The following is a 15,432-nucleotide window of genomic DNA, read 5'->3' as shown; positions in this document are numbered from 1 at the left end:
CTCTAAGATCGAAACAAACCATGGAGGTTGCTGCGCCAGGGGCGCCAAACGGCGTCTCCACGCCTGATACGACAGCGCTGGTAGATTCTGGTGCTGTGGTCCAGTACCTGACAGATGTGCTCCAGGTAACACTGGGTGCTCTGAAATCCGAGCTGGAAAGCGCTGGGAGCTTGCTCTCCTCGGCAAGGTACAACGACACAGTACAGCGGTGCACGCGTTTTGCCTCAGAATCGCAGGTTGCGCTCTATGTGCAAAAGGATATCGTAGCTGCTGAAGAGACAAATGACGAGACCGAGGAGTCCGGTGAGTCCACCAGCCATGTTTTTCGATTCTTGCCTCCTCCAATGCTAATAACACCTATCAGAAGCTGTAATGCAGTATGTATTTACTTTATCCTCCGAGATCTCCTCCGCCTCCACCACCGTCTCATCCGTTGCTTTCATCAAACGCCCTGCCCCTATCGACCCTGGTCTTCCAATCGCCTCTCAAATCCAAGTGATGAACCTGCCTGGTATTGCCTCTCTCAGCAACTCTCAGTCACAGCAAGGAACGTCATTGTCGCCTTTCCAAATTATCCACTTGATGCTCCACCATGGTCTCAGTCCCTACTTCGAAGCCAACACTCGCAGTCAAGACCTCGTCTCCGGCACTAAGCCGAGGACAGACACGGAGGCGAAAACTGGTATCCCGGGAACGAAGAAGAAGTTTGCTGAGCTGGAGTTGGCTTTTATGCATCTCCAACAGAATGTGGAGATTCCGGCTTTGAATCTGCCACTCCACGAGGTGGTCCATGCTGCGCTGAAGGAAGCCGAGACGAAGGGCATCCGGCCCTCAGTTGAGCTAATCCCGTCTACGGTGCTGGATAATAGTGCTTTCACAAACAGCATCCAGAACACTGTGAATGGGTGGATCAGATCAATTCAGACAATCACTAAGATGTCGCGGGACCCGGAAGGCGAATCAGCGTCACCAGAGGTTAACTTCTGGTTGTCGATGGAGTCTGCCCTAGAAGGAATCGAAGGTCAGCTGCAAAGCGATGGCGTGAAATTGACTATGGATATTCTACGCCATGCCAAGCGATACCAACCTACCCTCAGTTTCCAGGCAGATACTGGGCTGAAAGATGCCACAGAGTTGGTCCAGAAATATAACCAGCTAATGCGCGACTTTCCTTTGGATGAACTGCTCTCCGCGACTTCTTTGCAGAAAGCCCAGGAGTCACTTGGTCTGATCTTCAATCACTTGAACAAGAAGCTGAAGATCTGCCCTTACCCTATCAAGCGTGCTCTTTCTCTCGTTGAAGCGATTTCAGGCGACCTGGACAAGAAAATCCATGAATTAATCAACGGCCGTGAGATTTTGCACCTCGATTATCGCGAGTTCCGGTCCTTAATGAAGGTTACCCAGGCAATCTGGCGTACTTGGGACGAAAATCTGAAGGAATTCACCAATGTGGCGCGAGAGTCTACTAGGCGCCGCAATGAAAAGTTCATTCCGATCAAGATTAATTCCAGGATTGATAACGTTCGAGAACGATTAAAGTACATCGATACTTTCCGGGTCAACCACGAGCAACTCCAGAAGACCATCATCAATGTTCTCGGGCCCAAATCTTCACCTGCTGAGACGGGCGCAGTAGACGCCGATGGTGCTGTCATTGTAGAGGAAATCGGTGATGTCGATGCCGTTGAAGAAGTCACGCATGCCTACACTGCTCTCCAGAATATCGATGTGTTGGACGTCTCCCCCGAAGGAGCTCGAACTTGGGAAAATGCCGAGATTGGCTACAGTGAGCGCACGTCTCGCGTCGAAAACTCCATTATCGCTCGACTCCGCGATCGTCTTGCCACAGCTAAGAATGCCAATGAGATGTTCCGTGTCTTCTCCAAATTCAATGCTCTGTTGGTTCGACCCAAAATTCGTGGTGCCATCGGCGAGTACCAGACACAGCTCATTGACAATGTCAAGCGCGACATTTCTTCCCTCCATGAACGATTCAAGCAACAGTACGGTCACTCTGAAGCCCATGCTATGGCACAGCTGCGTGATCTGCCACCCGTTTCCGGAGCAATTATCTGGGCTCGGCAAATTGAACGCCAGCTGGATGGCTACATGCGTAAGGTGGAAAATGTTCTTGGAGAAGACTGGCACTTGCACGCCGAAGGTGAGAAGTTGCAGTCTGAAAGCAACCTTTTCCGCAAGAAGCTGGACACGCGCCCTGTATTTGAGTCCTGGCTCTACGATGTGCAAAGACGGCATATCACAATCTCTGGCCGACTATTCAATATAGTCCGCAATCGTGCCGCTGGAAATACCCTGGAGCTCACAGTCAACTTTGATGCTCAGATCATTGCGCTGTTCAAGGAAGTTCGAAACCTCATTTGGCTGAACTTCCAGGTTCCTCACGCCGTGAGCAACATCTCAAAAGAAGCGAAGCGTGTCTACCCATATGCAATTAGTTTGATGGAAAGTGTAAGAACCCTCCTACAGACAAATCGTACTATCGCTTCTATGTCCGATGTTGCTATTCTGCTAAATGGCTACATGAACGACTCCCAAGCCATGGTCAGCAAGGGTATTCCACTCCGGTGGGAATCATTTGTTCATTCCTATGAGCTCCATGTAAAGCAATCAGCTTTGGCCAATGGGGCAATTGATCCATCCAAGCCCAGGAGTACAGAAAGCAAGCATGTCCAGTTCGTGCGTGAATTCGCTGGCTCAGCATCTGTTCTCCAAACCAAGACCTCTGTCCTCTCTTCGATCAACGAGAACGTTCAAAAATCCATTCATGAATTGAAGACCTGCTCTTATAATGCTTCGTCATTCAAGCAGCGTCTAGATATCATCCAGACCGCCGTGGATAAGCTTAACCTGGAGAACTACGTCAATCTTGGCTACTGGGTTTCGGAGCTCAATGGCAAGATCGAAGCTATTCTACGAGAGCGCCTTCTTCGCGCTATCCGCGAATGGATCACCACTTTCCAAGAGTCTCGCAATGGAAGCACATTCATTCAGGCTAATGGTGAAGTAGAGTCCACTGTCAACCGCATCCAATTCTCTGAACTATTCCATGAGATTTCCATGAAGAACCAAGTCCTTCATCTTGATCCGCCTCTGCAATTCGCTCGTGCTAGCTGGTTCTCGCACTTTGACTCGTGGCTCGGCGTGATCTGCAATCTTGAGAAGATCAAAGCCACTCGCTACCAAATTTCAATCGATGTGCAGAGTGTGCGTCAGTCAGAAGCTTGCTTTGCCGAACTCCCGCAGCACTGCACCAGTGAACTTAACCAAGTATATGGCGCGGTGGAGTCTCGACTCAAAGATGTATCGGAGTATGTTGACAAGTGGTTGCAGTTCCAATCACTATGGGACTTGCAGTCCGAGCAGGTGTACGATATCCTAGGAGACGATCTCTCTCAGTGGTTACAGCTGCTTCAAGAGATTAGAAAGAGTCGCGCCACTTTCGATACTTCCGAGGTTAGTCGATCGTTTGGCAACATCAGAATCGACTATGAGCAAGTGCAGACAAAGGTCAACGCCAAATATGACCAGTGGCAACATGAGATCTTGCAGAAGTTTGGTGCTAAGCTTGGCGGTCGCATGCGTGAGGTCCACTCGGAAATTGCAGCTGCGCGCCGTGACCTGGAGGGACAGACCTTGGAGGCTTCGTCCACCGCCCATGCTGTTTCTTTCATCACTATTGTTCAACAATGCAAGCGTAAGACCCGCGTTTGGGAACCCGAAGTCGACATGTTCCGCCAAGGTCAAACCACGCTCACTCGCCAGCGATACCAATTCCCGAATGACTGGCTTCATGTAGAGAATGTTGATGGTGAATGGGCCGCTCTCAATGAGCTTCTCACTCGGAAGAGCAAAATTGTTCATGATCAGACTGAGGGTCTTCGTGCAAAGATTACCGCCGAGGATCGTGTTATTAGCGACAAAATTGCGGAAGTCATATCTCAATGGAATGATGAGAAGCCAGTCTCGGGTACCATTCCCCCTGAAGAGGCATCCCGCACCTTGAGCTCTTTTCAGTCGCGTCTTGAGTCACTTCAATCCGAATTTGAGATGGTCTCTAAAGCGAAGGAAGCTCTTGATCTTCCTGTGAGCTCCGAGTCCTCACTTCCTGCAATCCTTGAGGAGGTCCAGGACTTTATGTCCGTCTGGGCAGCCTTGTCTACAATCTGGAAGAGCTTAAATGATCTCCGTGACGGACTGTGGACCAGCGTACAACCCCGAAAGCTCCGTCAAGCTCTTGACGGCTTGATCAAGATGACTAAGGAAATGCCCAGCCGAATGAGGCAATACGCTGCATTTGAGCACATCCAGAATGTTCTCCGACAGTTTCTCAAAGTCAACTCGCTGCTTTCAGACATGAAGTCCGAGGCAGTCAAGGAGAGACATTGGCAAAAGATTTACAAGTCCCTTAAGCCCGGAAAGCGGTTCTCCCTTGTGTCTTTGACGCTTGGCGATGTTTGGGACCTGCAGCTTGCTACAAGCGAGACAATTATTCGTGATGTAATCGCACAGGCCCAAGGTGAGATGGCTCTAGAGGAGTTCCTGAAGTCTGTTCGCGAAACCTGGCAGAACTACTCGTTGGACCTCGTCAACTACCAGAACAAGTGTCGCCTTATCCGCGGCTTCGATGATCTATTTGCTAAGTGCAGCGAGAACTTGAACTCTCTGCAAGCTATGAAGCATTCGCCATACTACAAAGAATTCGAGGAAGAAGCTACCTCTTGGGAGGACAAACTAAACCGCGTACATGTTCTATTCGATGTCTGGATTGATGTTCAGAGACAGTGGGTGTACCTGGAAGGTGTTTTCACTGGTAATGCAGATATCAAGCATCTTTTGCCTCTTGAGTCCAGTCGTTTCCAAAACATCAATTCCGAATTCTTTGCTGTCATGAAGAAAGTCTACAAGTCTCCCTTCATTTTGGATGTCCTTGCCATTAATGGTGTCCAGAAGTCTCTAGAGAGATTGGCTGAACTGCTCAACAAGATCCAGAAGGCTCTTGGTGAATACCTGGAACGCGAGCGTGTGTCTTTCCCTCGTTTCTACTTTGTTGGTGATGAAGATTTGTTGGAGATCATCGGTAACGCCAATGACACCTTCCGTGTTGCTAAGCACTTCAAAAAGATGTTCGCTGGTCTGTCTGGTATTCTGATGGATGACGACAACAACATTGTCGGAATCACCTCCAAGGAAGGCGAAGAGGTTCGCTTGAAGCGGGAGGTGAATCTTGTCAAGACACCCCGTATCAATGACTGGCTCTCCGCACTAGAGAATAACATGAAGTTGACCTTGGCTGAGCTTCTTGGCGAGGCCATCGAGCAATTTGATACTCTTTACAATGCCCCTGAGGTGGATCGAACGGCTTTCAATGACTTCCTTGCCAATTACCCGGCTCAGATTGTCGTCCTTGCCAGCCAGGTTGTGTGGACCAACGCTGTGCAAAAGTCTTTGGAGGAGGAAGGCACCAACCTCCCTGCACTCTACGAATCTCAGGTCAGGGTCCTTGAGTTATTGGCTGCTACTGTTCTTGGTGAGCTGGATGCGATTACTCGCAAGAAGTGTGAGCACATGATCACTGAATTTGTTCACCAACGGGATACCATTTCCAAGCTCATCCAAACAAATGCAACTACACCCACACACTACCTGTGGTTGCTTCAGATGCGTTTTGTGTACCAACCGGAGGGCGATTTCCTGCAACGCCTGTATGTTCACATGGCAAATGCCAAACTCAACTACGGTTTCGAGTACCTGGGTGTTCCAGAGCGTCTTGTCCGAACTCCTCTTACAGACCGTTGTTTCCTCACTCTCACTCAGGCTCTCTGCCAGAGGCTAGGCGGTTCACCCTATGGTCCTGCTGGTACCGGTAAGACAGAGTCTGTCAAGGCCCTGGGTTTACAGCTTGGTCGATTCACTTTAGTCTTCTGCTGTGACGACACCTTTGATTTCCAGGCTATGGGCCGTATCTTCCTTGGTATCTGCCAGGTCGGTGCCTGGGGTTGCTTTGACGAGTTCAATCGTTTGGAGGAGAGAATTTTGTCTGCCGTTTCTCAGCAGATTCAAAACATTCAGATTGGCCTGCGCAAAGGAGAAGAAGACGCGAAGTCCCAGATCGAGTTGGTTGGCAGACGATTGGCAGTCAACTCTAACACGGGTATCTTCATCACGATGAACCCTGGTTATGCGGGAAGATCAAACTTGCCCGATAACTTGAAGAAGCTGTTCCGTAGCGTTGCCATGTCCAAGCCTGACAAAGAACTTATTGCTGAGGTGATGCTGTTCTCCCAAGGTTTCAAGCAAGCCAAGCCACTGTCCAAACAAACCGTGCCATTCTTCGATCACTGCGCTTCTCAATTGACCAAGCAAGCCCATTACGATTTCGGTCTCCGTGCTTTGAAGAGTGTTCTCGTCAGCTCTGGTGGGCTTAAACGGGCTCGTCTCGCGAATTCCGAAGGCGATCTTGGTCCGGATGATGTTATTGAACCGCAGATCATCGTCCAGAGCTTGCGCGAGACTATTGCTCCTAAGCTTGTGCAAGAAGATGTCGACAGAATGCTGGAGATTCAAGTGCAAGACTTCCCTGGTGTGGATTATGTGCCCGCAAACTTTGAGAAGCTTACACAGGCCATCCAAGACATTGCTCGCGAACAACACTTCGTTGACAGCGCTATGTGGATCGCCAAGGCTCTCCAACTGTATCAAATTCAAAGCATTCACCATGGTGTCATGATGGTCGGAAAATCAGGATCCGGAAAGTCGGCTGCTTGGAAGATTCTCCTTCAAGCCATGCAACGTATTGAAGGCGTGGAAGGTGTCTCCCACATCATTGACTCCAAGGTCATGTCAAAGGAGGCCCTGTATGGTAATCTTGACAGCACCACCCGTGAATGGACCGATGGTCTATTTACTGGGATCCTGCGAAAGATTGTCGATAATCTTCGAGGCGAAGACAGCAAGCGTCATTGGATTGTCTTTGATGGTGATGTCGACCCTGAATGGGTTGAGAACTTGAACAGTGTTCTTGACGACAATAAGCTTCTCACCCTACCTAACGGAGAACGTCTCAACTTACCCCCGAACGTTCGGATCATGTTCGAAGTCGAGAGTCTGAAATATGCCACCCTCGCCACTGTTAGTCGTTGTGGTATGGTGTGGTTCAACGCCGATACTGTCACTCCTTCCATGATGATCTCAAACTACGTCGAGGGCCTGAAGACTAAGACTTTCGAGGACTTGGACGATGATAGTGCTCCCGCTGGAACTGCGGCTGCCAGAACGCAAGATACGCAAGAGACACTTTCTGTCATTCTGAAGCAGCATCTGGAGATGGATGACCTTGTTCACAAGTCCCTTGAGGAGGCCAAGAAATACAATCACATCATGGACTTCACCGATATCCGGGCACTGAACACCCTTTTCAGCTTATTGAACAAGGCTTGCCGTAACATTTTGGAGTACAATGTCCAACACGTCGACTTCCCTCTGGACCCCGAGCAGATCGAGTCCTACATTTCCAAGAAGCTTCTGCTCACTCTTGTCTGGTCTTTCACTGGTGACTGCCCTCTTGCCGACCGCAAAGCCTTTGGCCAGTTTGTCACCGGAATGTCGACAATCGATTTGCCCCCAGATGGTGACTCGTCACTCATTGACTTCGATGTTACTTTGCCAAAGGCGGAGTGGATCAACTGGCAATCGCAAGTGCCTTCCATCGATATCAACACCCATTCAGTTACCCAAACTGATGTGATTATCCCAACTGTTGATACTATTCGCCACGAAGATGTGCTTTACTCGTGGCTCGCCGAGCACAAGCCCTTGCTGCTTTGTGGTCCTCCTGGATCCGGTAAAACCATGACCTTGTTCGCTGCTTTGAGAAAGTTACCCAATATGGAGGTTGTCGGCCTCAACTTCTCCAGTGCGACCACGCCGGATCTGTTGATCAAAACCTTCGAGCAGTACTGCGAGTACAAGAAGACTCTCAATGGTGTGGTGATGTCGCCTAACCAGATTGGCCGTTGGCTAGTCATCTTCTGCGACGAAATTAACTTGCCTGCGCCTGATCGGTATGGCACACAGCGCGCCATCTCTTTCTTGCGTCAACTTGTCGAACAAAATGGTTTCTGGCGGACTTCTGACAAGACTTGGGTCACCCTGGACCGCATTCAATTCGTTGGTGCTTGTAACCCCCCTACAGATGCCGGTCGTACTCCAATGGGCGACCGTTTCCTTCGTCATGCTCCTCTTATCATGGTCGACTACCCTGGAGAGATCTCTCTCAACCAAATTTACGGCACCTTCAACTCGGCCGTGCTCAAGATCCTGCCGTTGCTTCGTGGATACTCCGAGGCTCTCACCAAGGCAATGGTTCAGTTCTATCTTGAGTCGCAGGCAAGATTTACTCCGAAGATTCAACCTCACTACGTCTACTCTCCCCGTGAGCTGACTCGTTGGGTTCGTGGTGTCTATGAAGCTATCAAGCCTCTCGAAACATTGTCGATTGAAGGCCTTGTCCGGATTTGGGCCCATGAAGCTCTGCGTCTCTTCCAGGATCGACTTGTTGCTGAGGACGAGAGAGCTTGGACTGCCGATGCTATCCGGCGCATTGCCCTGGAACACTTCCCTACAATTGATGACCAGGAAGCATTGAAGGGACCCATTCTCTTCTCGAACTGGCTCTCCAAGAATTATGTTCCCGTCGAACAGGAGCGCCTCCGTGACTTCGTAAAGGCCCGTCTCAAGACCTTCTGTGAGGAAGAGGTTGACGTTCCTTTGGTCCTGTTTAATGACGTTCTTGAACATGCCTTGCGCATTGACCGAGTCTTCCGTCAGCCTCAGGGTCATCTCATCTTGATCGGTGTCAGCGGAAGTGGAAAGACAACTTTATCTCGCTTTGTTGCTTGGATGAATGGTCTGAAAGTGTTCCAGATCAAGGTTCATGGCAAATACTCATCGGAGGACTTTGATGACGATCTCAGAAGTGTTCTTCGCCGCGCTGGTTGCAAGGGAGAGAAGATTTGCTTCATCATGGACGAAGCCAACGTTCTTGACTCCGGTTTCCTGGAGCGCATGAACACCTTGCTTGCCAACGCTGAGGTCCCCGGTCTTTTCGAAGGCGATGAATTCTCTTCTTTGATGTCTGCTTGTAAGGAAGGTGCCCAACGCCAAGGTCTACTTCTCGATTCGCAGGAGGAACTCTACAAGTGGTTCACTCAGCAAATCGTCAAAAATTTGCACGTTGTTTTCACTATGAATCCGCCTGAGGACGGTCTTTCTTCTAAGGCCGCCACCAGTCCTGCCCTGTTCAATCGTTGCGTGTTGAATTGGATGGGTGATTGGTCCGACCAAGCTCTCTTCCAAGTCGGCTCCGAATTGACTCAGTCGGTTGACCTTGACAAACCTAACTTTGTCTCGCCTGATAGTATTCCTGTGGCGTACCGCGAATTGACACTGCCCGCATCCCACAGGGATACCGTTGTCAACGCCATGGTATACATCCATCACTCGCTTCTGCGGTTTAACCAACGCTTGCAGAAACAGCAAGGCCGGTCCACATTCCTTACCCCTCGCCATTACCTTGACTTTGTCGCCCAGTATGTCAACCTCTTCAACGAAAAGCGGGAGGACCTTGAGGAACAACAACGTCATTTGAATGTTGGTCTCGAGAAGCTTCGCGACACTGTAGACAAAGTCAGCGATTTGCGCGCTAGTCTTGCCCAGAAGAAGACTCAGCTAGAGAAGAAGGATACAGAAGCGAACGAGAAACTGCAGCGCATGGTTGCTGATCAACAAGAAGCAGAACAGCGTAAGACAGTGTCGTTGGAAGTGCAAGCGGCGTTGGATAAGCAAGAAAAGGAGGTAGCTGAACGGAGAGAGGTTGTCTTGCACGACCTGGCAAGAGCGGAGCCTGCCGTGGAGGAGGCTCAACGGAGTGTCAGCAACATTAAGCGTCAGCACCTGACCGAAGTTCGGTCCATGGGAAATCCCCCTGCTAGTGTTCGGCTTGCATTGGAAGCTGTTTGCACACTCCTTGGTCATAAGGTCGACAGCTGGAAGACTATTCAAGGTCTTGTGCGACGAGATGATTTTATTGCCAGCATTGTCAATTACGACAACGAGCGCCAGATGACGCGCAACCACCGTGTCAAAATGCAGAACGAGTTCCTTTCCAAGGAGGACTTCACTTACGAGCGTGTGAACCGCGCCAGTAAGGCCTGTGGGCCCTTGGTCCAATGGGTCGAGGCTCAAGTCAACTACTCTGCGATATTGGATCGTGTTGGTCCTTTGCGCGAGGAGGTCGATCAACTTGAAGAGCAAGCCTTGCAAACCAAGGCAGAGGCCCAGACTATTGAGAACACCATTCAAAGTCTGGAAAGCAGCATTGCCACTTATAAGGCTGAGTATGCTGCCCTGATCAGTGAAACCCAGGCGATCAAGACGGAGATGGCCCGCGTCCAGTTCAAGGTCGACCGAAGTGTTCGTCTGCTCGACAGCTTGGCATCCGAGCGCGAGCGTTGGGAGGACGGCAGTAAATCTTTCGAGACTCAGATTAGCACTCTTGTTGGTGATGTCCTCATTGCAGCTGCATTCCTCGCCTACTCAGGTCTCTATGATCAACAGTTCCGTAAGGCGATGATTGACGATTGGGTCCACCAGCTGGCTCAGTCTGGCATTCACTTCAAGCCACACAACCCCATTACGGAGTACCTGTCAAATGCCGATGAGCGTCTGACGTGGCAAGAGCACTCTCTCCCCGTCGACGACCTTTGCACGGAAAACGCCATCATCTTGAAGCGTTTCAACAGATACCCTCTCATTGTCGATCCCTCTGGTCGAGTCACCGAATTCCTGCAAAAGGAAAGCAAGGATCGCAAGCTTACCGTCACAAGCTTCTTGGACGACTCTTTCGTCAAACAGTTGGAGAGCGCCCTGCGATTCGGTAACCCTATTCTCATCCAGGATGCAGAGTACTTGGACCCGATCCTCAACCACGTTCTCAACAAGGAGTACCAGAAGACTGGTGGTCGTGTGCTCATTCAACTCGGCAAGCAAGAAATTGACTTCTCACCATCCTTCAAATTGTTCCTGTCGACTAGAGATCCATCTGCCTCGTTCCCGCCGGATGTCTGTAGTCGAACCACTTTTGTCAACTTCACTGTTACCCAAAGCAGTTTGCAGACACAATCACTGAATGACGTTCTGAAGTTTGAGCGACCAGATGTTGATGAACGCCGCAATAATTTGGTTAAGATGCAAGGAGAGTTTAAGGTACACCTTAGACAGCTCGAAAAGCGCCTCTTGCAAGCACTTAATGAGTCCCGTGGCAACATTCTGGACGATGACAACGTCATTGAAACCCTGGAAACACTCAAGAAGGAGGCCGCCGAAATTTCCAAGAAAATGTCCGAGACTGAGGGTGTCATGTCTGAAGTCGACACTATCACTCAGCAGTACAGCATCATTGCCCGAGCCTGCAGTGCTGTATTCGCGGTTCTGGAGCAGCTCCATCACATCAACCATTTCTACCAATTTTCTCTCCAGTATTTCGTGGACATCTTCAACTCTGTTCTGTACCAGAACAAACGACTTGCACAGGAGAAGGACCATGCTTCCCGCGTCCAAATGATCATTCGAGACCTGTTCATAACCACCTACCAACGAACTTCGCTTGGTCTCGTGCAGAAAGACCGCATTACATTGGCTATTCTCCTCGCCCAGGCTACTCCATTCCCTATGGACAGGGCCATTCTCGACCGCATTCTGGACGAGTCCGTTGAGGACGCAGACCTTTCGACCACCGAAGATGCTCGTGAACAGGTTATGAGCAAGCTTCTGAACATGTCACTCTTCAAAGAATACGTCCCCAATATCCCTCAGGATCAATGGGACCGATTCTTTGGCGAAGAGCTTGCCGAGAACGCTGTCCCAGTCATCTGGGAAGAAAGCACTCCCAAGCTTGACCAGCTGCTTCGATCATTACTCCTTGTCAAGCTTTGCCGTATGGATCGATTCGTTCCCACCGCCGAACGCTTTATCGAAGCAGTCTTCGGCCGCGAATTGTTCGAGGGAAGCAGTGATTTGAAGGATGTGGTCGACCAAGTCACTGCCACTACACCAATTTCTCTCAGCTCCAGCCCTGGTTTCGATGCCAGCTACAAGGTTGATGCACTGGTTGAACGAACTCACGCCACCTGTGCCAACATTGCCATGGGTTCGAACGAAGGTCTCGAGAGTGCCGACAAGGCTATCAGCAACGCCGCTGCCACGGGTAACTGGGTCCTGGTCAAGAACGTCCATTTGGCGCCTTCGTGGCTGCAGAGTCTGGAGAAGAGACTGGATTCGCTCAAGCCTCATAAGGAGTTCCGAATCTTCCTTTCTATGGAATCCAGTCCCAAGATTCCTGTCAACCTCATTCGCGCCTCTCGTGTGCTCATGTTTGAGCAGCCTGCCGGTGTCCGTGCCAACATGAAGGACTCCCTGTCTTCGTTGACTACTCGTGCCAGCAAAGCGCCTGTTGAAAAGGCTCGTGTCTACCTACTCCTTTGCTTCTTCCACGCCGTGGTTCAAGAAAGACTTCGCTACGCTCCCAGTCTTGGATGGAAGGGCTTCTGGGAATTCAATGACAGTGACGTAAGTATTCTACCTTCCTACTTGATATGAGATATACTAACACATCACAATAGTACGAGTGCTCTGCTTGGATCATCGATCACTGGGTCGACACTGTCGCCCAAGGCCGTTCCAACGTAGCTCCTCAGAAGCTTCCCTGGGAAATGATCCGCACTCTCATTGCCGAGATGTACGGTGGCAAGATCGACGACGCTGGCGACTACCATCAGCTGGAGAGCTTGGTGAACAGCTTCCTTACCCCAGCTGCCTTCGAGGATGATTACAAGCTCGTCTCCGGTGTCGAAAACGACGAACTTCTTACTCTACCCACTGGCACCAGCATTCGGGATTTCATCGCTTGGGTTAACAAGCTCCCTGAGCGTGAGCCACCAACCTATTTGGGTCTCCCAGCCAACGCCGAGAAGTTGCTGCTGGTTGGCCATGGTCGCAAGATGATCTCTGATCTATCGCGAGTTACCACTCTCTTGGACGAGGGCGAGCAGTTGATGGTTGATAACTAGTTCCTTTTTGTTTTTGTCTTGTTTTACAAATTTGGTGTTGAGGTGGTTCACCTCTAGACTTCGGTTTTCGGGAATGATTTTGATACCCTAAAGACCGCTGGCGGATTAGTTTCCCATTCATTTTTGTATTCCTTCAAACTTTACTGTATTCTATCACAATCGTTCTTGCACAAATTTTCTACCCATAGTGCTCCGTCATAGGAATCCCTGTGTACTGACTTTTATTTCTTAATTTTTTTTTTCTGAATCTAAAGAGGCAAGGGCCAGTTTACAGAGAAATATTGTCAATAGCATTAAGTATCCTGTATACAATCTGTGGATGTCTGGTTCGCATGAGGCCTCTCAATATCGACTGCCTCCAGCAAATAATGTAAAATGTCTCAAACTAACGCCAAAGAGGTCCCACTTGGGGACCAAATGTCCTATGTACGTGGGATGGAGAGGGGGCCGGCTCAACGAGCTTAGGAGATGAAAGTGGACTCTGAGAACATGAAGCCCTCCTCGGTGGTCTCAGTCTCACCAACCTTGAGCTTCAATGACAGTTTCTCAGCAGGGGAGAACTAGAGTTCACGAATTAGCACAGCTGAATATAAAAAAAAAAAAAAAAAAAAAAAAAAAAAAGTGGTCAAGGTGGATGGTAAATTACCTGGAAGATGTACGGCTTGGTACCAGCAACGCTACCGGCAATGGTCTTGATGAAGCCGGGCACCTCACCCATGACATCAACGCGATCCAGGCGCTTGCCGAGAGATCCATCGACCTCGGCGGACACATCCTGACCATCCGCGGTCTTGCCGGTCCACTCCCACTTGATGGAGGTGGGCTCGGGCCAGCCGCTGGCAGGGTCCGTTGTCGACTCGGTGTGGGTTACTGTGTTAGTAACACCGGCGTAGACGATCTCATCATCCTTGACAATGGCACCGACGTTGACCGTGGTGGAGCCGTAGGAGGGAGGAGTGGTGAACTCCATCATGACGGCGGAATAGGTAGGAGTCTGGAAGTTAATGAAGTTCCAGCGGGCAGCTAATAAAGTAATATACATGAGTATTACCGAAATGGGCAAAGGAGATTTGATCATTCTTACCTGCGTGGTGGGGCTTCATGCCCTGCATAGCGGGGATAAACAGACCACGACCAGCCAGGTCGTAGGACTTCTCCTTGGTAGTGATGCTACCCTCGACGGCACAGCGAGCCCAGAAGGAGTGAGTCATGGAGCCCCAGGGGTTCTTGGGGTCGGTTCCAAAGTAGGAGGTACCATCCTTTCCGATGGTGAAGCCCGGTGCCTTCCGGGTGATCTTCAAGTCGACAAGGCAGTCAGGGTTAACGGTCGACTTGATGGTGTAGGAGTCACCCTCCTCATTCAGGGTGATAGTCAGGTTATCGGCGCCGAAGCAAACCATCTGCTCATCGAACATGAAGTTCGACAGACCATCCGAGTGCCAGATGTGGTTTCCAGCTCCGCTCTGGTCAAAGATCTTAGTGTTGAAGTGGGCGGTGGTATGGATGCCTCTATAGTTCGTGCAAAGCCAAATTAGCAATATTCTTCATCGCCCCCAGTCATCTTCAGCAAATGGATAGGACCACAGCTTGTCGAATCCGGAGTAGATGGGTAGATCATAGATACTCACGCAATGTTGCTGTAGATGACCTGAACCATGACGAGAGTGCCGTTGTCGGCCATGACGTAAAAGGTCTGTGTCTCCACATTGGTGTATTGGAAAGCCTTCCATCGTAGCAAGTCCTTGTTCAGGACAGTGTAAGGGGTCTCAGCAGTCTGCTGGGCGACCGAACGGATTGCCTCGGGGCCGTAGATAGGTTCCTGCGTGCCCACCGCAGCAGAGAGACTGTGATTTGGGTCAGTTTTACCCCCACCAACACATTTACCATATCCAAAAGCGGGGATCAGACGTACGTTGACTTGAGCCAGTTCATGGTGATCTTCGGGAGCTAATGCGCAACCGTAAGGATTCAGTGTCAAGAAGATAGAAAAAAGCCAAAGGAAAAGGGAGGTGAAGGGGAAGGGAGATCGACGCGGGGCCCGAGAGTTTAGTTCGGATGTGAATGGGAACTCTCCGAATTCAGATCATAACAGTCGAACTCTGCAGGAACGAATGAGCCACGAAAAACACGCACAATATGATGATAGACCTAGCAAGGTACTTAGTTTGTAGATGTGTTTAAGAGACAGAGCGCTGATGACGTTCAACGCTGCTCAGCTGCTCGCTTGGTGTCCGACCAATCAGCATGCGGCATGGGCGGAGGAAAATCTGCCGTCTTCAGCAGT

The 15,432-nt window shown here is 50.2% G+C and overlaps 2 protein-coding genes across 2 annotated transcripts; one reads left to right on the top strand and one right to left on the bottom strand.

Moving 5' to 3' along the window:
• Positions 1-20: 20 nt before the first annotated feature.
• On the top strand, positions 21-13,148 carry N7484_009512 (uncharacterized protein; the record flags this gene model as incomplete). Its single annotated transcript, XM_057119899.1, has 3 exons — positions 21-303; positions 365-12,648; positions 12,702-13,148. 3 exons carry the CDS (start codon positions 21-23, stop codon positions 13,146-13,148), a joined length of 13,014 nt encoding a protein of 4,337 aa, XP_056969454.1.
• A 268-nt stretch (positions 13,149-13,416) lies between these two features.
• N7484_009511 (survival factor 1 family protein) lies at positions 13,417-15,230 on the bottom strand. Its single transcript, XM_057119898.1, has 5 exons — positions 15,061-15,230; positions 14,777-14,992; positions 14,233-14,657; positions 13,795-14,171; positions 13,417-13,708 (listed from the first exon to the last, which is right to left on the bottom strand). The coding sequence occupies exons 1-5, from the start codon at positions 15,078-15,080 to the stop codon at positions 13,610-13,612; spliced, it is 1,137 nt and encodes a 378-aa protein (XP_056969453.1). The 5' UTR covers positions 15,081-15,230; the 3' UTR covers positions 13,417-13,609.
• Positions 15,231-15,432: the final 202 nt, after the last annotated feature.

Source organism: Penicillium longicatenatum, assembly GCF_028827895.1.
Source record: "Penicillium longicatenatum strain IBT 33135 chromosome Unknown contig_6_segment0_segment0, whole genome shotgun sequence".
Lineage (NCBI taxonomy): Eukaryota > Fungi > Ascomycota > Eurotiomycetes > Eurotiales > Aspergillaceae > Penicillium > Penicillium longicatenatum.
This window is presented reverse-complemented; position numbering and strand designations above follow the sequence as displayed.

Excerpts from the sequence above, each read along its gene's own strand:
- N7484_009511 (XM_057119898.1), bottom strand. The coding sequence starts at position 15,080 with ATGAACTGGCTCAAGTCAAC. Across the intron at positions 14,993-15,060 it reads ATGAACTGGCTCAAGTCAAC|TCTCTCTGCTGCGGTGGGCA; the intron begins GTACGTCTGATC and ends CCCAAATCACAG. Across the intron at positions 14,658-14,776 it reads GTCATCTACAGCAACATTGC|AGGCATCCATACCACCGCCC; the intron begins GTGAGTATCTAT and ends CACGAACTATAG.